The sequence below is a fragment of the Argentina silus genome (genome assembly GCF_951799395.1).
Source record: "Argentina silus genome assembly, chromosome: 1".
Taxonomy (NCBI): Eukaryota; Metazoa; Chordata; class Actinopteri; order Argentiniformes; family Argentinidae; genus Argentina; species Argentina silus.
Window position 1 is genome coordinate 11,418,582 of NC_139655.1, and position 24,021 is coordinate 11,442,602.

General features: G+C 41.2%; 2 protein-coding genes across 4 annotated transcripts; one reads left to right on the plus strand and one right to left on the minus strand.

The window, feature by feature from the left end:
- Window positions 1-897: 897 nt before the first annotated feature.
- Window positions 898-16,680, minus strand: nktr (natural killer cell triggering receptor). 3 transcript variants are annotated; one of them, XM_083672800.1, is made up of 17 exons: window positions 16,620-16,680; window positions 14,124-14,198; window positions 13,076-13,150; window positions 11,786-11,893; window positions 11,533-11,577; window positions 10,401-10,488; window positions 9,068-9,097; window positions 8,684-8,829; window positions 7,438-7,651; window positions 7,023-7,202; window positions 6,623-6,710; window positions 6,050-6,198; window positions 2,919-5,789; window positions 2,511-2,579; window positions 2,204-2,263; window positions 1,884-1,985; window positions 898-1,623 (listed from the first exon to the last, which is right to left on the minus strand). In XM_083672800.1, the coding sequence occupies exons 2-17, from the start codon at window positions 14,179-14,181 to the stop codon at window positions 1,554-1,556; spliced, it is 4,353 nt and encodes a 1,450-aa protein (XP_083528926.1). In that variant the 5' UTR covers window positions 14,182-14,198; window positions 16,620-16,680; the 3' UTR covers window positions 898-1,553. The 3 variants fall into 3 exon arrangements, with proteins under 3 accessions (XP_083528926.1, XP_083528925.1, XP_083528927.1); XM_083672799.1 differs by having other exon boundaries at window positions 2,919-5,792; XM_083672801.1 differs by lacking the exons at window positions 13,076-13,150; window positions 14,124-14,198; window positions 16,620-16,680 and adding an exon at window positions 11,182-11,207 and having other exon boundaries at window positions 2,919-5,792; window positions 11,786-11,813.
- Window positions 16,681-17,006: 326 nt separating this feature from the next.
- On the plus strand, window positions 17,007-23,323 carry sec22c (SEC22 homolog C, vesicle trafficking protein). The gene is made up of 7 exons (XM_083669270.1): window positions 17,007-17,173; window positions 17,942-18,153; window positions 18,583-18,746; window positions 19,041-19,220; window positions 19,316-19,434; window positions 19,776-19,841; window positions 20,094-23,323. The coding sequence occupies exons 2-7, from the start codon at window positions 17,972-17,974 to the stop codon at window positions 20,292-20,294; spliced, it is 912 nt and encodes a 303-aa protein (XP_083525396.1). The 5' UTR covers window positions 17,007-17,173; window positions 17,942-17,971; the 3' UTR covers window positions 20,295-23,323.
- Window positions 23,324-24,021: the final 698 nt, after the last annotated feature.

Sequence of the window (24,021 nt, forward strand, 5' to 3'; positions counted from 1 at the left end):
TTGCATTACCTCTAATTGAGAAAATGAATACAGACCACTTTAATCAGACTAAAGCAATTGTGTTCATCATTGTTGTCTGACAAACACTGTCATTGGTTTATTTCCTTCTGTCATCAGTGAAATACTTAAATATTCAAACAAGTCCCAGTATGTTCCACTGATGTATTGAAAACTCTCTTTAATGATTGAATATACACTCACAAACACTTTATTAGGAACACTATACTAATACTGGGTAGGGCCTCCCTTTGCTCTCAAAACAGCCTCAATTCTTCATGGCATTGATTCCACTGGATGTTGGAAACATTCCTTTGAGATCCTGGTCCATGATGACATCACGCAATTCCTGCCGATTTTTCAGGTGCACTTTCAAGCTGTGAATCGACATCCCAAAGGTGTTCTATTGGATTCAGATCTGGTGACTGGGAAGGCCACTGAAGAACACTGAACTCATTGTCATGTTCATGAAACCAGTTTGAGACAACTTTTGCTTTGTGACATGGTGCATTATCATGCTGGAAGTAGCCATTAGAAGATGGGTAAATTGTGGCCATGAAGGGATGCACATGGTCAGCAACAATACTCAAATAGGCTGTGGCATTCAAGCGATGATTGATTGGTATTAGCGGGCCCAAAGTGTGCCAAGAATGGGAATGTGTACAGGTGTTCCTAATAAAGTGTTTGGTGAGTGTAAAAAAAAGGTACTGCGTGAATAAGTAAGAGACCACATGCAATTCAGGAAGGAAGAGTAGATGGCGCCAAAGAAAAGATCTAGACTAAATGGCCCCTTAGTGACTAAAATAGTTTAACTAATGGACTAAAATAGACCATGCTTGTAGTTTCACTGTTAATGACAGGTGTCTAACAGAAAATACACAGATGACTTAAAAATGCAAAGGCATTTATTTAGTTTTAATGTTGAAAGCAATGCAACCATTTCAGTGACAGCTGGATACACTCCTTGATACCTTTGCAACAGTCAATAAACAATGATATATCAATAACAAACCATGGCAAAATAGCTTAAGAACATTATGTCTGCCGCAAAAAAACAAAACAGTAAATTCCCTTCCGTCACCAGCACTTTGGGTTCCCCTAACCTGTTAAAGCAGCTTTAAGGTATGTCCTCATCCTGCATCCACATGATGTGCGGTGACCACAACACAAATCAAATACATTTATAACCAAATTGACAATTCAAAAAGATAACAAATGCATTAGACTTTTTTCAAAATCATAACATAACCACAATCAGATTATCATACATTCAATTATTATTTCAGTGTATAAAATGAAAACAACATGTCAATAAAAAACAACATAAAACTATGTCCGTGTGGATATATCCACAGGTAAAAATATTTACAGGTTATTACTTTGTCCTCTATAAGAAGTATCCATAAAAGTTCACCATAGAGAAATTAATTATATATTTGTCTTAAGATAAGAGGAAATAAGAGGGCTCTCCCATAGCTATATTGACCATATCAAACCCACAGGAATCATCAGTGCAGACAGATAGATAGATAGATCTGCCCCTCCTGACGTGCTGCTCAGCTGTACCTACTGCTTCGGCTATGACTTCTGTGACTGGAGGTGCTGCGACTAGATGAACGGTAGGACCTGCAGAGACACAGGATTGGGGGCAGGGGTAAAGATATAACTCACAATAAACAAACAAAGACGTGTCGATCTCCATAGAATAAGGGAGCGCAAGGTAGGAGGGGAGTAAAGTTGGAAACACTTCGATTTCAATGAGGTGTAGTTAAAGTTCTCTCCTATAAAAGTGAGATCTGACGTTTCCAGGGGAGGGAGGATGGAGAGGGAAGCGCAGATACCCGTCACCTGACTGATGTGGGTCACCTGGGTGCTGTGCCTCTTACCTGGAGCGGCGGTCTGAGCTCCTGTAGCTGTCACTCCGTCTGCGCCCTCGTCTGCTGCTCTCGCTCCGGCTGTGGCTGGAGTCGCTGTCATAAGAGTCCGACCTGCATCACCATAAAGCCAGATAAGAACCATGGCAGTAACGCATGTTATTACTAGATTATTACTATTATTTATAGCTAGTACAACTTTACAAAAATATACATGACCATTAAATGCATGTCCTACTAGGTTGCTACACAGTATGCTACACAGGACGTCCTCCTAGGTTGGATTGTCAAAGCAGATTAAAATGGCGGTCTGAGTTCAGTAGACTACAAACCTGGCCCTTCGGTGTCGATTATGAGAGCAACTTCTGGAATGGCTTCTACTGTATGTCCGACTGTTAAGAGACAATTCAAAGAATCAGTCAGAGAGACCAGTTTTGACAACAACATTCAATCGGTGTTAAAGTTGAACAGTTTAGGGTCATTGGAATGTATATTATGCCATTTTGGGCTACTCAGTTCCATCATTCAGGCTTATTTAGTAGTGTCTCTGTTCTGCGTGGTGCGTGGAAAGAAAAGGCACGGTCCCCCATTGTAAAAAATATAATGTGTTTTGCAGCCTACTGGTGTTTGGGGGCATACCTGCGACTCCTGTAGCTGCTGCTGCGTGAGCGTCTTCTGCCATACCTCCTCCGACTCCGGCTGCGACTCCTATTAGCAAAAGAGTTTTACGATTACACACATCATCATTTCAGGAAGTTCACATTTTATTTCGGCTCTGGTTATGATTGCACTATTAACCTGAGGCTGACAATAAACTGAAATGTAGAAATAATTTTCAAATGACAAACCAAAAATGACACTTATTCTCATGATCATGTATTTGTTTATCTGTCAGTGATCATGTGTAATGAAACAGATGCGGGCATCTGCAGTCTATGGTTAGTTAAATTCTGCCAAAATTGACAAAGTACACAGTTCTAGAATAAAAATGTACACACATATCACCAACCCCCTTCCTCAATCAAACAAAGGAGGTGTTTCTCTGACCTGGAGGAGTAGCTGGAGCTCCTGGACCTGCTCCTGGACCTGCTGTAGGAGTGGGACCGACCTCTGGAGCGGGACCTGTGGCTGTGGCTGGACGCAGAGCGGGACTTCCTAGGAGACCGGCTGCGGGACTTGCTCCTGTTCCCTGCTGCTGAGGGGGACCTCTCCTCACTGGAGCTGTCCTGGTTCCTAGGCCTCTGATTCAGCCGGGCTGTCTTACGGACCTCGTCAAACAGTGACCCTGGCCGGACCCGGCTCTTACTCTTGATCTCCATCCTGACAGCCTGGTTGTTCCCCGCCTTGTGCTCTTGTGGTCTGGTTCTCTTCATGACCACAGGAGACAGATTCACTGCCTGTAGGGCAGACATACCTTTCAGAGGCTTCCATTTGAGGTCAGCCACAGGTCCAGTAACTTTTACTGGGACAATGTCCACATGCTGCCCGCTAACTAGCATTACAGGGGCAACATTGTTTGAAGATTGTTGTTGTTTGATATGCAGCAGAGGGAGGACATCACCATTATTTGTTGGAGGGACTATGCTTTTTATGGCGATTTCAGGGGTGTTATTTGAGAAAGCCTGAGGGCCTGGTGGCTCTGTGATGGTTTCTTGGATGTCGTGCTCTGGGGTGCATATCTCCATATCATCTAATGTCTCTGGTTGGTCTGGGATCTTTGGTAAGCTTGCATTATTAGCACCCATTTTATTAGCAGTATGATTTTGAGGTACAGTGTGTTTTGGGTTTGCATGAATAGATTGCTTTGCACTCTGCTTTTTGGTCATTTCCCCCCCATCTTCAATGCTGCAAATGGTCGGCATTGAACCATTTTTGTTTGAGGAAGCGGGACTTTTCTCCTTTTTCTCCTCATTGTCCACACATGGGGACTTGCCTAACCTTCCTCTGACAACTCTATTAGGGCCATCCTTCACAGCAACACATTTCTGGTCCATTCGTTTCTCTTTTTGAGAATCCTCCTCCTCCTCTTCCTCCCCAAACTCCAGTGGTGGCTGCCAGTGAAAAGTTTCTTTCAGCTTGTGATGTTTCCTTTTGGTTCTCTTTTCTTTGCCCTTAGATCGATGAGACCCAGACTTGCCAGAGCTTCTCCTCTTGTGTTTATGCTTTCGCTTGGATTTCTTCCTGCTCTTGCGTCTCTCTGCCTCTATGACTCGGTTGGGGATTTCCTTCAATAGGATTTTGGGATTCACAGGAGCCGTAGGCACCAGAGCATCAGATGCCGTTTTGCTCATTTTGCTGTGTGATAATGCTAAGGCTTCATGTTCTGACTCTGAGCTAGCCTCACCCTCCTCTTTCTCAGAGACATGCTTCAGCTCAGCTGCCACCATCTTTGTTGGCCCCTTTTCAGAGTCACTCTCAGAGTCCCATCCAGCGAGGGCCACCAACCTCCTTTCAGGAATTCCACCTGCTCTAGTCCCTTGCTTACAACTCTTCAGCAAGTTGTTTGTACTGTTCTTTTTACCAAGTTTATCCCCATCACTGTCCCATTCAGATTTACTATTGCGCTCCTCCAGTGTCAATGATACGTTTGATTTGTGACCCTTTCTATCTATTGCCTGAGAACAGACCTTTTCTAATAAGGCCTCAACAGTGCTCTGTCCCTTGGAGCCATTGTGTCCGACACCAGGACTATGTTCACTGCCTCTGCCATCCTCTGTCTCTGACAAGTGATTTTGGGCATCAGGCAGTGTAAGATATTTATCCAAATTCTTGATCCTCTTTAGGGAGCTGTAATACTGTTTCCATCCCTTGTCTACGGACTTCTTCTTGCCGTTGCCTTTCCTGTGGGAGTCACGGGAGCCAGACCTGCTATAAGAGGATGACCTGCTGTCGGACTGAGCAGGGGATCGCAATCTGGAACGACTTCTGCTTCTCGAGCGACTGTGAGACCGGCTGTAGGATCTGCTCCTGGAGGACCCGCTATGTGAACGTCTCTCGTGTCTGTTGCTTTTATGGCCATGGTCTATTTCCCTGTGAGTGATGTCTGGGTGTCCCTTCTGTGAGGTGGAGGATGTACTCTCCTTCTCTGTTGCTCTGCTAGTTGCTTGGCCGGTGGGGGCAAGAGAGGCGGGGGTGGTCTTGGTCTTGACTGCCTCGATGCGGACATAAGAGGATTTCCAGGGCTTCTGGCCAGGTTTCCAGCGCGAAGGTGGGGGGCTGTCACTCATGGGGATCACAGGTACACTTTCAGGGGCTGGGGTGGTGGGCACAGGGGTGGCTTTGGTCTCTGCACCCTTCACTGACATCTGGACCAAGGCATCTGGCTTTGGCTTGATGATGTTAGCCAGCTTGTGCTTCCTGGAGGATCTGGATTTGTTCTTCTCTCTAGACCTAGATCTGTATCTGGACCGAGATCTGGATCTGGATTGAGACTTTGCCCGGGACTTGGATCTGGACAGGGATCTGCTTCTAGATCGGGACAGACTCCCGGATCTTGAGGAGGACCTGAACCTCCCATGGGATCTGGAGCGACTGGGTGTGTAGGACCTAGAGTAGGAGCGTGAGTCTCTGGAGGAGGGGGAGGAGTGGTGCCTCCTGCCTGAGCTCTGCTTCCTGGGGGTGTGTCGGTGGCTGGAAGGGGAACGGGATAGAGAGTGGGACTTTCTTTCCTGGTGACTGGACACCTTTGACCTTCTGCCAGAGGACAGCGACCTCTCACCCTCTGAGAGAGAGGATTCTTTAGGCTTGCTCTTGGTGCTTTTGTGTCTCTTGGCATGTTTGCGTTTTTTGGCCTTCTTCTTACACTTGGCCTTTTTCTTCTCTTTCTTGAGTTGGTGGTGCTGGCTGGACCTCTCAGAGCTGTGGTCCGAGGAGCACTCCGGCGATTTGGACCATGGAGAATTGCTTCTGTCGTCCCATCTGCTTGAATAAAATGTATTAATTTTGTTAAGTCTGAATTCACACCCTAAAACAAAAATGTGATCTAATCAAATCTGACAGACTCTGACTAAAATGCTTACAGTGAAAGGCTGGATGGAAACCATTTAATTACCATTCACACAAACTTTGGAACTGTTTACACTGGTAAGAAAAAACTCTTCACAGTGGTAGTCAAGTATGTATACTGCTTAACATGAATTATCATAACTCCTTATGCAAAATATGAAAAGGTGCCATACCTGTCTCCTTTGCTCCATCTCTCCATGCTGGGTGGTTGATAAGTCTTGGTTCTCTGCATCTCCTCTTTCCAGTGTGGTGGAGTCTCACTGCTCCCTTGCTCTTCTTCCGACGCAGAGCGGGATTTTGACCGTGGAGGAGTGTGGTATCTCTGCAGAAAGAATCAACTAGACTTGAATACATTGACCATAAAGTGCAACGGTGGCCATTGTCAGCAGACTTCAGTGCCTCCCTTTATTCTCTATTACTTTCTCCATATAGCTCAAAGGGCATGATTACCTTATCTCCATGAAGTCAACATCAAAGGTTTGCTTTTGTGGGAAATAAAAATAATCTAACAGTGCAAAATGAGAGAGAGGTAGTTATACCAGGAAAATAGGCAAAGACAGATGTGAGAAAGAGGCAGAGAGAGAGAGGCATAGAGAGAAAGAGAGAGAAATTGGCAGGGATTTTAGTTAACGAGCCCTTTTTTCTTGGAGAGCTGGTGAATATTTATGCTATTTATGTCCTCAACATTGCAAAAGGTTGTCATGAGCATGAAAACCTTGTTTTCAGTTTTAGTAAGGGATGTGTACCATTGTTCCTCTGCCTTTGATTTTCCGTCCAGACTTTGTGACCGCCGGCTTAAGTTCATTTGGAAGCGAGGATGCCTCTTGCTCAGTTCTGAAATACACAAATTCATTTTTATCATCAGGTGTTACTTTAGTTTTTTTAAACAAATATTTAAGTGGAAATAATTCAAATTCCATGCCATTTAAATTGGGTTACCACCATTTCAATTAATGCCAATGCATAAAGTGAAAAATGTATGGAAATTAATATTTCAAAGGACTTTTTTACAGCAATTACTAATAAAAATGTTTTACACTGAATTTCAGTCCTGCAATGACTAGAAATTCCTGTAAATGTAATTGACCCCACCCCTGTCCTATGTATATAATAGAGTAGCAGGACAGCAGAGGAAAGGGGACTAACGTGTCTGGCTTCTCCTCCTGAGCTGGCATGTCGCGTCTCAACAAGAAGCGGTTCTCTGGCACGGGCGGGATCTCCTCTGGCCGAACCACAGGCTTCTCTCTTTTCACACATGGCTCCTTCTCTCCATCCTCCTCCTTCTCTCCATCCTCCTCCTCCTCCCCCATCTCTCCATCCACAGGGCTGTAAGAGCACCAACAAAACACAAACAATGCAAAACATCACTGCCTTGGAATGCAAACAAGCAAGGTTGGGCTGCTCTGAAGAGGACCTTTGTTCATGTTAGAATGCTGTTAAGCAACATCGCTAAAAAGCATCAGACAAGAATCTAATGTAAAAACAATACTGATAGAATAACACAGACTTATAGCAAGTTTGAAATGCATATGAATAACGACAACAACAAGTGACAACGCACCTTCTTTGGCCAAATGGCGCCCTCTCGTTATGGCTCTCCCTCTTGGCCTCTCTTCTTCTCTTCTTTAAGTGCTTGCTCTTTGAGAGTCTCTTGTGCCTGCGATGTCTGTACTTTTCACCTGACTCACTTGCAGACTCCATGGAAGAGTTCTGAGATGATGAACTGAGGGATGAGTCCGCAGAATGGGACGTTCTTTTCCTCTTGCCCTCGAGTACTAAAGGAGAGGGAGACCGAGCATATGTACTGCGACATTCCACCATCAAAAACATTATTTTCATTTTCACAACGAATATCAAAGCATAGGATACCATAATAAGCATTTCTGGGATACATAATCAAGGCATATTCTGTGTTTTCAAAAAAATACAAAAAGTATTGATTTTCAAGCTGGTGAGAAAAACAGTTGCTTTGTTTTACAGTTGCATTGCATTCTATATATAACTTGATTTACTATGCCACTGGCATCAGTCCTGTGGCATTCTCCTTGAAGCAAAAATAAACAGGGCCTCATGAAAGGTGAAGACAAGTTCAAATGCCTGCAGTCATTTCCAGGGTGGCATTATGTTGCCATAATAGAGGCTTCTTTTAGCCATGTTTGAGTCCATAAAAGCAGGCCCATCATAGAGACTGATAACACAGGGGCATCTGCCAACTCAACTCCGCACAGATCGCATCACTGATCCTCACTGAATGGAAGATCAGGTTACAGGCCCCGCTCTAATGCCAGGCGAAAAAAACCGCCAGCATCAAAATGCCATCCTCTTACTGGATGAGCTCTAAAAAGTGACCCAGTTTCATTGATAGGCAACATAGAGCCTTTTTGCACAGGGGACTAAGATAAAACAGAAAATAAAAAGGGCACAGGGCTATTTATAGAGAGAGTCTCTGAAATCCATTGTGGTGCAACTATTCAATGGTTTGTGAACAACAACAGTCCTTTCTGCTTGGTATGGAAGGAAATCCAAAATCCTTTAAGCTAATTACTTGACCATGGTCATCTAGATAATAGAGTGACATTTGGCCTAATTGAATGAACAAAACAGTATGTTGGAAATATGCACCGCATATGATGCATAAGAACAATTTGAAAAAGTCATCCCACTTCAGTCACTGCTCATGAGTGGTTGTTATGGATAATAAGAACATATTTTCAAAAAACCTACCTAGTTAAATAAAAGATTAACAAACATGTTAGTGTGGTAAGAAGAGAGATGCCAGTGTGTCACTGTGTGGAGGAAGAGCCTACCATCATTAGCAGACTTTGTGATCAGCTGTCCACAGTCGATCACTCTGACATCAGCATAGGGCCTGCTGGCTGAGTCAGTCTTCAGCCCCTCAATTCTCTTAATCACCTCAAAGCCAGAGATGACCAGACCAAAGACCACATGGACTCTGCATGGACGCAAAGAGGGTTTCAGAATAGTTGGCAACTCATAGTCTATACTGTGTAGACTATAATGTACAACAAGTAATTAGTCTGTGGGCCACATCCATTCCAAATAGTTTCCTGCACCTATGGGACTACAGTTGATATATCTTAAATTATACTCTCAGGTGTACTTTTTCTAGTAAGTAAACGTAAATTATATTTGAGGAGAGGGCGAAAAAGAGGCAAAGGGGCCAGACATACCCATCTAGATGAGGTGCTGTCTTTGTCGTGCTATTTGAGGAAGAGCAATACATTCATTGAGCCAGGTCAGTTCATCAAACATGGCCAATGGTTGAGTAATGGAAACAAAGGGAGAAAGGAGGGAGAGAATGAGAATAAGATAGATAACTTCAATGAAACACAGGTGCAATCATGAGGACAATGTGCATTCATCTGCAACAGATGTCTCTGAAATCTTTATTTCAGAGATAAGGAATTTATTACCAGCATAGTTGTCCAATTACAGTACCCCGTGCTTAAGGAAAAAGGCTAAAGAGGGTAAAATTGCCAAAGATAGGTCTGTGTGTTCAGGTACAGGAACTGTAAGCAGCCAAACCTTAAAAACAAGTACCATGTCAGAGCAGTGATGATGTGCCATCATATGGATAAAATGTCAAACATGCTTGAATTGCACAAATTAGGCTTGTTTGTCTTCAATAACATTTCATATACTGTACAATAGACAGATGAGTTCTACATTGTATCATGAAATGTTGGCTAAACTCTGTTGCTGGCCTGTTGCAGTAAAAGACAAACGCAATTAAACTGTCATTGACTGAGTTAATCTACATTGGTGAGCTCTCCCAATTTAAACACTCAATAGAGAATTCATTTTGAAGAGAGGAGGGTTGGCTAATACAGACTACTGAATGATAAAAAAAAAAAAAAAAAACACAGTCAGGAGAGAGAAACACAGCCTTGGAGAGACACATTACCTTGGAAGAGCAGGATGCTAGTTTCTGCAAATTTTACACAAAAACGGCAAGAGAAAAATTGTAACACATTTGTAGGCAAAAAGAAGAAATCCATGTTTCTCTGCACTATCAACGTTGACGTTCACACTGCTATTCTATTCTGCAGAGCTTCAAAACAAAGAACAGGGTCAGTTATCAAATGAGGGGGGAAATAACCTAAAATGAACCAGATACAAAACCTCATGCAAAAAGTTAATCTAAGGATTTCTACAATAAAATATAACATGTTTGAGAACAGCAAAACATAGCTACAATCCTTTGTCTAATCTTTGTCTTTCTTCTTAACTATTTGGTTTGTGTTATTCAATCTACTGTACCACACTGAGTTGAAGCATATCTAATCAACTCCCAACAGAAAATCGAAAATTAGGCTAAACAGCACAAGAGTCTGATTACTCAATTACTCATAATTTACTTGGCCTACAGAAAACACATAGCAGCATGACAGTTAAAGACAGTTTAGTCTGCAAATATCAGAGACTTTTCAGGAATGGAAAAGGGCACAGACAACACATTGAATGACTGTGGACAGTAATTTCTCAACAGCTAATGTTACTCACATGAAGAACTGGGAACCGTTGGTGTCTTTCCCACGGTTGGCCATCGACAGGAGGAATGCTCTGTCATGTTTGAGAATGAAGTTCTCGTCTGTAGGAGAGAGAGAGGGGAGGGGACTGTGATAATTAATTCTCCACTGAATTAAGCTGGAGGTGGTCAGAGGGTGAAAGAAATAGGCCACGGTCAAGTGTTTCCCATTATATTAGTCCAGCCTGACTAAGTGTTACTGCTATTTTTTTCCTATGCTAAATAATACCTAATCAATCTATATTAACCTTAGGGTGACTACAGTACATCATCTTCATTGTCCAACTGCTTACACTGTCCAAGTTTGAGAATAATAAAATCATGTTTTTGAAAGATGACAAACTCATTCTAAATTTGTCAAACAAACTGAGCTGTAACTAAATGTTTCGGAAGGATAGGGGCCTTTTACAACAATTCAAAATGTGTGCAATCTAAGAACAAGTCTTTCCACCAATTAAATCATACCAGTTCTCAAAAGACGTCTCTTAACTGGCAGGCCACTGCTTATAATTTATAAAAGTACCTTCTACAGCAATCCAATGGATAGTAAACCCATAATATAAGCAAAGCTTGAGTGCTTTTGCTAATGGATCTACTGTAAGAGAGGAATGGAGAGACCAAATACTGGAAACCCCCCTCAAGACTGACATCGATACACACACTAGTCACGGCAGACATTTGGGCCCTTTTATTCATCTGGAGAAGGTGAAGGGGACAATGTTTACATTGTGTTACTGAGCTGTGTACATCTCTTACCTTCTCATTTTGCAAAAGACCACACTCTATAAATAAAAGAATATGTTGAAATTTTAGGCAGGAAGATTGGAGCTTTCAATAAAGAAAATACCTAGCCTCCATGCTGATTCAAAAAACCCACTACTTTGACAAAATAAAGGGTAGAGATAAACAATAAAAAGTGATGGTAACAGTAGAGTTGTTAAAACATATATACACAGGAAACCCATGCTTACCACTATCTGTCCATGCAACTCTAGGTTCATGCAGAGGTAGTTAAGATGAAAGTCCAAAGATATATGTGTAGATGTGAATTAAAACAGACACTAACTGCCCGCACTGTTTATCGGCTAAATACGTCTTTCCTCTTACCTTCAAAGTAGCCACCATATATGGACTCTCCTCCTCTTCCATTTCCTATAGAGAACACAGTTTGAAAGCAGTGAGTGACCCTTCCCCTTAGACAATATAAATCCCCCAATGTATTTAAGATCAAGATTATACTCAACTTTATTTAGGCTACATACTTTATCGGGTAAAGTAATGTACAATTATATATAACAATACAATTTCCATAATAGATTTCAGATTATATCATGGTAATAATGTAATATTTGATGTATACCTTCAGTGAAGTCACCTCCTTGGACCATGAAGTTCTTTACGACTCTGTGAAACGTGGAGCCTTTAAAGCACAGCTTTTTCCCTGTGGTTTTGCCAGTTCCTTTCTCACCTGCAAAGAGAGAGACAAGTGTTACTTTGAACAAACAAAACAAATGTCTGAATTATATATAACAGGCCTACATGAAAGTGTTTTGTAAGTATACTGAGGTTCTGAAAAGGGATGGTGTCTGCTGCTTCCAAAATCAGTTTTTTCTTGGAAGGTGCCACATGAGCTGAACGTATGCTTAACGATGCAATGAAACAACATGAGGGATGGGCCAGTTTCCATAAACCAGATGACCTTGTTCAGACATCCTCTCATTAGAACCGCTACTCATTCGAACATCAGAGGTCTTCCCCTTGAGGGCTAAGGTCTGGAGACGGGATATTGAGCCATGGCTACCCCAGACGTGTGTCCCTTCTTCACTGTACTAATGAAATGTATGCAGGGGTGTTTTTCAGACCAGAGGGCTGTACAGATGGACAGCTTTAGGTTTGCAGAGATTTTACTTCATGGCTCCAGCAGCTTTACAGGTTTTTGGTTTCCTATAAGCCACACAGCTCTTAAAAGAGATGCTTAAAAAAAGCTTCCTGAGAGCCAGAGCATGCTGACAGAATGAGGGGGGGGTGGGGAGTAAGGGTGCGTTGGCAGAGGGAGACGAGTGTAGCCAGCCTTCTCCCATGTCTGTCCTTGCCAGCCTCACATTCCCTTCCACCAGGTGGAGTGAAAAATGAGAGGGCAGATCGATCCCTGCCTTCTGCGCACAGATTTATGACCATCTCCAGGCAGACACCACTCCTCCCCCGAGTACACCCTGTCCCTGACACAAGGATGAGTGATATTGAGGAAGAGGACCACCGCCCCCTGCTTCCCAATGCATCTCTCTGCTATGTCACCAGGTGATTTATACTGTGCTTGATATTATATATAGGGTTCAGTTCACTTCCCTGTTCTACTTCTACTAGTGAGACGCATACAGTATCACCTTACTAAAGCTAGCTTTATTGGAGAAATGCAACACAACATTGATCGACAGTATTCAATTATGTATGGTCAGCTGCATCTCCATGGTATTCATTGAGGTAATGTGCTATGGATAAAAAAACAAAACAAAACACGAAATACTTAATCGACAGGCTTGTTTCATCTCAAACAGGGAGGTTGGGGTTAATGCAATATTAACTAGGAACTTGCTTTGGAACACATGCTGGAATGATGAAACATTTATCAAACAGCCTTTTGATAACTTACCAGTGCACAAACAGAGGAAGTTTTTGCTGGTCTTGGGGCAAACATCAGAGAAGAGTTGAAAGACTATACGCCCAACTACAATAGACAAAGAGCAATATTTTAATTTAAGAAACATTAAACATTAGTCTCTCTCTCCTTCTCTCCCTCTCAAATCATGTCCTTGACCGGCAGGTTCAGCCAATAAATATCTTCTAATGGCAGATAAAACTGTGTCTTAGAATCCAGAGAAAATATATTGATAAGTGATTTTTTTAAGTTGAACCATAAGAGAAGAGGTTTGTGCTTTGCTTGAAAGTAGAACAATAAACTACACAACAGTAACTAGGGCAGTAACTAAGTATCCAGTCTTGAATACAGTAAAACAATTGCTGTTGATATCAGCAGTCCTGGATTTATGATAATATCCTGTTGTTGTTTTATAACGCCTAATTAAAAGAAACCTGTGGTGAAGCCCAGACATACAAAAACCTCTGTGGCTAATCAAAACAAACCCGTAAGGGAGTGGGGGTGTTACAAAATTATGCACAGTGTAGGCGTGCTATAAATTGCATTCTTGGACCAAAATAATTAGCTCAGTTTCTTAACAAAGAGGAAGAACAGGCAAACTATCAAATGTATGATCAATGGCCCCTCTTGAATTAAAAAGGTCTAGTTGTGTGCAGTACATCATGCCACTTCAATAAATTAGCTGGCTGCTAGGTGCTGATTTGCAAAATTGTTTTGCATAATTTGCTAAATTCACTAAGAATGAGAATGTCAATGCAAGAATGGTTTTAGAAGGCCCTCAAAAAGACATGACGGAGTCAGCCCCAATATCCCATCAATGAGTAAAGCCTGTACACCAATCAACAATAACCATTTCAGAGATTCTATTATGAGGACTCACATTTTCTTATACCACCTCACACTAGAATAGCACAGTTAAGATGAACCCACATCTAAAACGTGCAAGTGAATGACAAGACTCAGTAACTAAGCATAGTCCTATGTCTGCACTGATCAGTGACTGGCATCTATAACATGAATCAGACATTGAGGCAATTCTTACCTGGCTCTCTGTTGAGCTCCACATCAAAGTAGCACTGAGGGCGGTCTTTCACCCCCATTTTGATCACAGTCTGGGCTACCTGCAAGAGAGAGCGTGGAGAACTGAGTGGAACTGGTACAGTGGAACAGTATCAGTGTAGTGTTCAGCGTCTGCTCCAAGTAGGGGCTAAAAGAGCTCCTCAGTCCCCACTTTCTCACTGAATAATTGTCATCTCGTTAGGGATAGATCATACTGCGGAGTGTGTGTGAGAGAGAGAGACAGAGAACTGCAGCAGAGAGGGAAAAAGCTCTCTCTCTTTCTCCCAGGAAACTCTATAGGGAAATGCCTTGTCTGGCAAAGATATGCAAATCCAAGCACAGCCCCCAAACCGCAGGGTTTTTTCATCCCCTCCGTCTCCCTGAGTATCATCATGTCAAGTCAGTAAAATGTTACAGAGCCCGCTACTGGACCTTGTTAACGATGTGGTGAGAGTTGGGTAAACAGACGCTGGTTAGATTTAACCACGGTGTCAAAGCTGTTGTGCTAAACTAAGAAACGGTGTGAAACCAGAGTGCAGCTCTCTGTGCGCTGTGCAGCAAATGATAAGCTATTTTATAACTAACAGTTCTATTTTCATTAAGGGGGATTTTCTCACATGCTACAGCAAATGCAGAGGATTTGAGCAGGTGCTGCTGAGGAAGTATAAGCCAGGCCTACACTTAATTGTGGACATACTAAACAGTAGGCTTATAATGCAGATGTTAGTGTGAGACAAGAACATTTGAAAAGTCATATACTGTATGAATATTTCTTTGTTTATTGTGCATATTTGTCTTTGTTGGAGGACACTTGTTAGCCTATGCCTTGATGACAATGTAACACAACATGCTTCGGAGTGGTGTTAGCAGAGAACAAGGAAGAAAGTAACACCGACTACAGCTACAGGATTTACCAGAGGAAGTGATCTGTGCTCATCTGCTGCTGTGCAATCACAACGAGTAACCTAAAATAACTTCCTGACTGACAGAGAAAGCTCTTTCTCCATACATCTCACATAGCCTAGGCCTACAACAGTTGATAGGACTGATAGTTTATCCCCACAAGGTCAATGGTCAACGAGCAAGAACAAAAAGCACCATTGTTCACTATCATGAAAATTCCTGGCGCACAGGTAACTTTGGCTGAGGTCTGGAATTTGAATTGGAAACAAAAGTAGGCTATTGCATGCTAAAAGCCAATGGCAAAAGCAACAGGACATTTAATATAGCCTCAACATTTTACACTGACGCTTGTTGTGTTCAAATTAAACACACTCTGCAAGCCACTGAAGAAACAAAGAAGATAACCATGTGATAGGCTAGGCCTACATAGTTCAATTACACATAAAAAGCTAATGCTTGGTTTAAGTTTCCACAGTCTCGAGACACCAATTGTTAAGGGATCACGTGCAATCTCTTGTGCCAAGTAAATGAGGAACAAAAACTATACAACAAGTACTGAGAACAACCTGTTTTTAGCCTCTCATGTTACAATCCAAAAATCTGCAGAGCCAGACCCTGAGGTAGAGATGAGTCAAATTACATACACAGCAGCACTGAGAGGCTTTAGCAGTGGCTGTGATGATCTTTGTCCAAGTACAGCCTAAACCTCCCCCTCAATCTAGGGAAGTACTAGGCTTAGATGCAGCGTTTGATAAAATATCTTTCATAATCTGGTCTAGCTATTTTTAGTTTTGGTTTTAGTCTGAACACTATACAGCGAAACTATTATTATGTTGGATGCCTTGCCATAAAAAAAACCCAAAGGCGTTGTGACCATGTGAAAGGTTAGGCTCAGCTACTAATAATAGAAATAACAATCCAGCAGTCTTGCACTGCAGGGGGAAATAAAGCGCAAAGCAGGAGCACAGTGCATCCTAGTCCCAACTGTGAAGGATCATATTATGTGTTACATTTGGACGTTGTAGGCCAATGTGTATAATCCTAGCCTAGGATAATACACCTACAACATCCACATGTAAAAAATAATATGATCCTAGTCACAGTTGGGGCACAGTTGCTTCCTTCGATGTTTCAACCACATACCTGTCAATCTATTCTATTTACACCCTTCCAGCCAGCTAACTAACATACCATTCCAGTCTGGTTATGTAAATTAAATATGTGTCATGTTCATTTCGTCATAAGGTTATGTAGTTTCAGCTGACAGCTACACACCTACCTAGACAATCAGTTTTAGCTGCTCTTTACCAAAGACAATACGTTTGTATCATCTTTGTCTTTTCTGTTTGCTGCAAAATAAACATATCGCTAAAAGCTACCGCAGTTCCGTAGCGGGCTAGCTAGTGTGGCAGTGCGCGCACACTTACGATGGCTATCTAATTAGCCAGCTAGCTATCTATCGTACTAAACAATATATATCAAAAGTGTTCCCAAACTGGATCTAGGAACACAACGCTCATAAACCCATATACGTATTTAGCAAACTACGTATACAGTGTCAACACGCAGAATTCACCTACCCGTTATCTGCGCACCGTACTAGCAGCTGGCTAGCAAACTGATGATGGTGAATGAAGGCGTCGTTAGTTGCCACAGAATGTCCCTTTCGAGATTCCGTCGCGAATCATAGCTGGCCAGGATTTTTTTTTATGCAACTCTTTGGTTTGAAAGGCTATGGTCAAAGCCCATACCTGGCAATGTGCATATACCCAACTCTCGATGTACCACAGTCCAATTCTTCATGTACCATACACGTTTATATATACTAATTGCATGAGGATAAAAGTCAGAGATAGGTGTCTGCATTGTTTTGACAGTTGACTGTTTCTTTAAGAAAACGCTGTGTGGAACCAGGAAGGAGAGCTTTGTCCCACAGTTCTTTGCAGAATATGAACTGTTCAGGCAAAGCCAGGTGACCTGTCAAAGTATCCTGCAATTTAGCTAGCTAACTTGATTTTGCGCACTTAGCACGTTAACTAGTCGATATATGATCCAGGAATGTATCTAGTTTCTTTCACATTTTGTATCATTTGAATTCGAGCTTAGCAATATGAATCAAAGGATGTTGAGGTGAGGTAAACAAAGTAGCTAGCACTGGCTAGCATGTCGCCTTTGCTCTGCAACAAGCTGTGTCTGTGTGTCTGTGTGTCTGTGTGTCTGTGTGTCTGTGTGTCTGTGTGTCTGTGTGTCTGTGTGTCTGTGTGTCTGTGTGTCTGTCTGCACTCCAAAGTGTAATGAGAGCCACCTGCAAGCACAATGTTATTTCTGGCAACTTGCTTGATGAACACACACATTACATTAGTAGCCCCATCTGTGCCGTAATTTTGTTATATAATGTTAGCATTAGGGTGTAGCAAAATATACAAATAATACTAGTGTTAATACTAGGGCTAACAACACATACAAACACATAGTATTTCCGTGACCATCGACCACCGTTGCAACGTGCTTACTGTTGTTAGCTATCTGATAAACTTAGCTAGATTTTGGAAATATTACCTAGATAAATTACTGCAACTGCTCTGATTGACAATTATTTGGAATGGGCCTTATTATTCTTTAAGCATAATCAGTATTCCATGCATTATCCAGGATGTCAAGCACATCATCATATAAAGGATATAACTAATGAACACATTAACAGGTTTAATATTTTGATTCCAGATGAACCATGTTTATTAGCTACTGTATGGTGTTTTCCTATTTGTCAAGTCTTTACTATTTATTTGGTCAGGAGACTGTAGCTTACAGTGTACTGTACAATATGTGCACAAAATGACTGATAACTGAGGAAATTATTATATTGAAAGTGTCTACCTCTCTTACCCTGTTTTGCAGACTGTGTGTCCCCCAGGGCCCCTGTGGATCATGTCTCTGATCCTATTTGCCTTTGTGGTGCGGGTCAGGGACGGTCTCCCCCTCTCAGCCTCCACAGACTTTGAGCACAACCGGGAGCTCCATGAGAGGAAACAGCAGCTGAGGACCATCTCCAAGGCACTGACCCTGTTCCCGGAGAGAGGGACAGTCAAGGGCCATGACCTTAACATATAGTAAGAAAACAAAAATGATACTGTTTCACAGACTGATATGAATAGTAGAGAATGTAGAAATAAACACATGATGACATAATGAAGTCAAGGCAGCTATTCAGTCTCTGCTTCAGACTCATAAGGATCAACTGTACGTCGCTTTTGTAATCAGGGAGCTTTTTTTGTCAGATTTGTGTCTTGTGAAAGCCATATGTGTATTTGTTGTTCATCTTAGACATGTTTGACAAGATGAAAAGTTGGTGAGACATAACAGGCAATTTTAAGATTACAGAATCAGGGAAATAGATTGAAACCAGTTTCAGCTTTTGCTGACCATAGTGACAGATGCTCGAGAGGATGGACAGATAGATGCTGTTAACTGAACTGCAACGTGGTCAAGCTGCGCCGGGCTGTTTGTTTACTAAATGCCCTCTTCTCTCACCCCTTTAGCTTCATTTCCTCAGAGGGTGTGTCCTACATGACTGTGTGCAACAGCAGCCTCCCTGCAGCCATGGCCTTCTGCTTCCTGGAAGACCTGCGCTGGGAGTTCACAGCATGCTTCAACAGCGCCACAGTCGCCTTGGCAGCCAGGCCATACCCATTTTTGGAATTTGGTGAGTGGCAGAGGGAGAGAGATCAGGGTTTGGCATAGCATCTTGGCTTCGACTATGAGTCAAGATAAGATGACATGGCATTTTCTGTGTAAATTATTGGATAGGCAATCACGTTTTGGGATTTTTATCTTAGACTATTTTGATGTATGTAATGATATTGGAAAAGGGTACATAGTCCTTTTGCAAATATACTGTAATGTTCTCAATATGGTTTATGCAGGTGACTACGGTTATCTCAAATTCATCCAGATATTACATATCCCTTATCATTTGTTGTTTTTCTCTGATCAACAGATGGCACCATTCAGAAGCTGAAGCAGCAGTACAACCATAGTGGTGGTCCAGCGTTGGAGGTTACACTGGCAGAGGTCCAGGAGGATCTCAAGAACCGCCCACCACAAGTCCTCACCCTGGAGGAGGTGCAGCTTACCAACGGGGCAGCCAATGGGCATGTGGAGCAAGTCCCTGAATCTGGTAAGAATCAGGAAGAGGTTACAATTGTTACAATATATGTGAAATCTGTGTGAGAGCTGTGTTTAAAATGTTAGCTGTGTTTTGTCATCCACCAGGTCAGAATCAGAGACTGGAGCCTGTAACAGCTCCAGGTATCCTCTCTTTGGTCCTGAACATCATGTGTGCTTCTCTTAATCTCATCCGGGGTGTCCACCTCATAGAGTACACATTCCAGGTATTTTACCTATGCCAGATCCCTTTCATAACTTGAGCACAGGCTTGTACTGTCTTAGTTAAGTGGTAGTCTAGCTGCAAGCCAAATACTGCATGAATCTAATGTAAGGTACAGTATTTGAAATGTTATGTTCTACAGTATTTTAGCTGATACCAATGTCAGGTGGTGTTCTAGATGTTATACTTATGTTCAAGTTTGCCAAAATCAGTGGTCTACTAAATGTTCTCCCATTTGAATATGAGCTGTAATTGTGAATATACTTTAGAGGAATCCTGCAGAAATCTGAATGTGAATTTGAATCCAGGATCCATCACACATTTTTTTTCATTTTTTTTACACAGGATGACTATGATGGAATATGGAATGTTGTGGCATTTCTTCTGGCATTTCTTTGCTGTGTTTGTCAGGTACAGTACATACTCAGCACATCATAGAGGTGGTTTCCTGGATACGGAATGACCAAGTCCTGGACTAAATCACAACCACTGAAAATGCTTTTTACTCTAGGTCCTGCCCATATTGTTCTAATCTCTAATCCTATTTACAGTCGATCATAAATTCTGCTAGGTTATCTAATTTATGGAATGACCTGGCATTAAGTGTCTCTATAGTGTCTAGACAATCTCTTAACTTTCAACCACTTTATTCTGTACAAACAGTGCCATCTGTATCTATTCCACTCATCCCTGAAGAAGCCCAAATCCTTCACCCTGCTGAGTGTGATCATCATATGCAACGCCTTCCTCTTTGGCCTGAGGAATGTCCTGCAGCTGCTTTTCCACATTTCTGTGGCCTCCCTCTCCACCTTCCTCATCCTCTCTCGAAAACTCCAGGACAGGCTCAATGACTGTGGGGTCTGAGGGATGCGGGGACCGTTTACTGTGTGGCCACTATATCCCTTCTAGTGAAGGTAGGGGAGGAAGAGAAGTCATTCCATCTAGAAGACAAAGGCCCATGTCCAGTAGAATGGGGTGATAAGAGAAACATGTCTGTGTTGATGTTGTTGTTTATATCAAGGATTATTGGTAGATTTAATGAAATGATTAGTTGCACTCTGTTTACATTGCATCCTCTCCTGGTATGAGGAATGGGACAGGGGAAGCTCTCCAAAATGTCGGATGACTCTCAAATTTTCTCTTAGAAATCAACTAAAAGGCAAAGGCCTATGAACTTAGACCATAGATATGCTAAGGACTTAATAAAGGGACTGTATGTGATGTTAGTCAGGGAGTAGATTTAGGGCAGGTCTTTAAGAGTTTATTATAACTAATCCCCGGCATTGGCTTAGTAGGATGCTGTCCAAGTTCCCCACAAGTGCTACTGTAAGTACAGTAATAGAAGGAGAAACAATAGTGTACCACAGCTCTGGTAAATCGGCATGGCTCATATGCTGCTGGTCCTTCTATAAGGGTTGGAGGTTGGACGGGTGGCTTGCACACAGTACACATTGTGTATTTTAGCCTCATGAATGAATTAAGGTTAAAAAAAATAATCTGAAGTGTTATGCAGAAAGCTTCCTGAGCATGACATACCCCACTACTATGTTTTACAAGTAGAAAATGTAGAAATGTATTCTTGTCCTTCATTGAGTTCAGTATTATACTATGTAGCCAGGGTCATTGATCTCATTGAAAATTGAGAGTCAGGGTTGAGAGCATAAAAATATAATTTCATTATATTTCTATGATTGAGAGTTTACATTGCAAAGTGAGGTATCATATTAATAGCATGACAGTATATCTATCTATTTGGTTGTTGGGGTAGGCTACATATTGTAGCCAATAGTTAAGTTATACTGTACATGTAAGTGATATTATTTTTGCTTGATAATAATGTGGTTATTGTTGCGTACTTGATCATCTATCTTAACAATCTGTCTAAAAAAAATCACACAACACCAAATTTAGTTAGAATTTGTTCGTACATTCAACAGATATAATATTGCAATGTTGCTGCAAGTGTATATTTGTAGGCCTAGAACAATGTTGAAGGTCCAGTGTGTAGATTTGAGCTTTAAAAAAGTGGTTTTGGTGGAGACAAGGCGTTTTCTAAAATCTGGTGTCGTGGCGAATACTGGCCTTTACATACTGTTTGTTTTGTGGATATGCACATATTTGCCGTTATAAGAAAGTGTAGCATTTATTTTCAGTGTCGCCAAAGAAGGCAGCACACGCAAAACTACATGCCACCCCTTTAAGCTGTGTGATCTTTTATGCCTTACTGTATGTCACTGCAAATATCTGTTGTATTTACTCAGTTTACTCATTTAATTGTTATAACAGGGTGACTTCAGATTTACCAGTACGTGCTTAACCAATTATTTTAAAATCCTGCAATTCTAAGGACTCTTTTCATATCAAAAGACTTAGAAATTAAGGAAATCTTGTTTTGTTTTATCTTCTTCTTTTTATTATGTAGAGTAGTTCAGTATAGTACTCAGGTGAATAGGATGCATAATGTGTGATGTAATTCACTTGAATAAGTATTTTTGATCGGAAAAGTAATGATCTCAAATACATAATTTTTTCATGCCCTTTCTACTGAAATCCACACCGAGCTCCCAAGGATTAGGGTTAGGTATCTAGATATTTACTTGCTCGCCGAATACACAAGCACTCAATTACTACTGTGTATAAATGGTAATGACATTTTCAATGTTTCTAGATCAAAGAATGACTTGCACTACAGTTGGACTTCTTTAGGTCCTAGACTACTGAATTTGTTCTCTAGAGGGGTACAATATTAGGGTCAGAAGAAGATTTTTTTATTATGGGTATGAAATTGATTGTTTGATACTGCAATAGTAATTTGCGAAAAAACTAATTCGTTTTTAAACTATATAGTACTCCTTAGATGTAGTTCTCAGACACATAACCTATCAAATGTAGGGTTAGAACATTTCCTTAAATGATAGCTGCTATAACTGATAGACCAAGTTAATAACTTTAATTTATTTTTGTTAAATAGTTTTGCGCTGTGTGTAGGAATGGCTGCTTCAATGTCATGTCTTAAATATTTAATTTGAATGGGGGACTTGAAGTGGGAGAAAGATATAACTTTTCAATCATAGGCTGTACAGTGTACAACAGTTAGCTTCGGAGACATAGCATATCAAAGGTTTGTGGTGTGTCTTTCATAATACAGTAGCAGCTGAATAGAACAGTTTTTATCCTGTGGTTTAAATATAATGTGGTTTGTATTTCAGAGTCACACATTTTCCAATTGAAACGTTGACAACAGAGAGTTGCATAAATTATGTTGACCAAATGAATGATGCTGGTGATTGTTGCCATAAACGTTCTTAAGTAACATTTAGAACCAAATGATGTGTTAGAGAGATGAATAGATGTTGTTATTTATACACTGTACTGATACGTTTGTAATGGTTTGTAAAATGAAGGATGACATTGTTTGCTCAATGCATATTGTATGTTGCTAATTTAAATATAGAAGTACACTTTCTTAAGTACTGTCTTGAGTACAGTAGGAACATCCAGGGGCAGCAAGCTCTGACATTTCCCTCTGTTCATTTCCCTCCAACGTATTAATATTCTGTAAAATATTCAGGTTTCACTGAGGGAGAAATCCGTTGGAGTTGGTTTTTTGGACAATTTTCATGGGCAATTTTATCCCCACAACAAATCAACCAATTCACAAGGAACTAAAGCCATTGGTTTGTAGTCAAATCATGCTTAGCCACTTTCCCTCCAGATTGGTAAGGCAGACTGTCTTGATCAAACCAAATGTGTTTTAGCTACATTTGGGGATGAGGTTGTAATTTTGTATTCTGATTATCAATATAACTGCCAAATACAGTGATTTTGACAAGGCTTTAGCGTGGTAGTTTCTGCATTGATGAAATTTACATGTCATTAAATACAGCATCCTTTTGCACTCACTGATGTTTGTTTTGTGTCATTCTCTGATTTTAACCCTGCCTAAATACATCATATTTTTCACAGAAAAGGCAGAAAAGCAACTCTAAGGCTGTAGTATCTGTATTGTAACACCAGAGGGCCCTCTAACATTACTGAGGTCATATAGCACAACGAAGTACAGCATGTGCAGTTGCTAGAAAATACAACGAAGGGTGGTCAGGAAACAAATGATACCCGATCAGGCCATTATGTGAACACCCAGTGAGTTGTGTATACACACTGCCATATTAATGAGACATTTATAGAGATATCACATAGTCTTTCTCTCAGGATTTAGTATCTGTATTCACTCAATTATGTGATCTTGTTTTTGGAGGCCATGGTTATTATGAGGCTATTTCTGATCAGAGGTTGATAGGATCCTTTATTAACATTTACAGAAATTATCCAATTCCATTTTAATGGTGGAAAACCCAAGATGAATCATCTTGGTTCCAAAGGAGGCCAGCAACAACAATACAGAATATAAACAGTAGACAAAACTAATGATACAATTAATGGATAAAATAACAGTGGGCAACATGATACTTTATAGATAACATATTCAGCCAATTAAACCTGAATATTAAACACATCTTGTCAACAGGGCATCGTGTATTAGTATATTCAAGGATAACATTAGAGCTTTTAAACAATGTTGGAGGTTCAG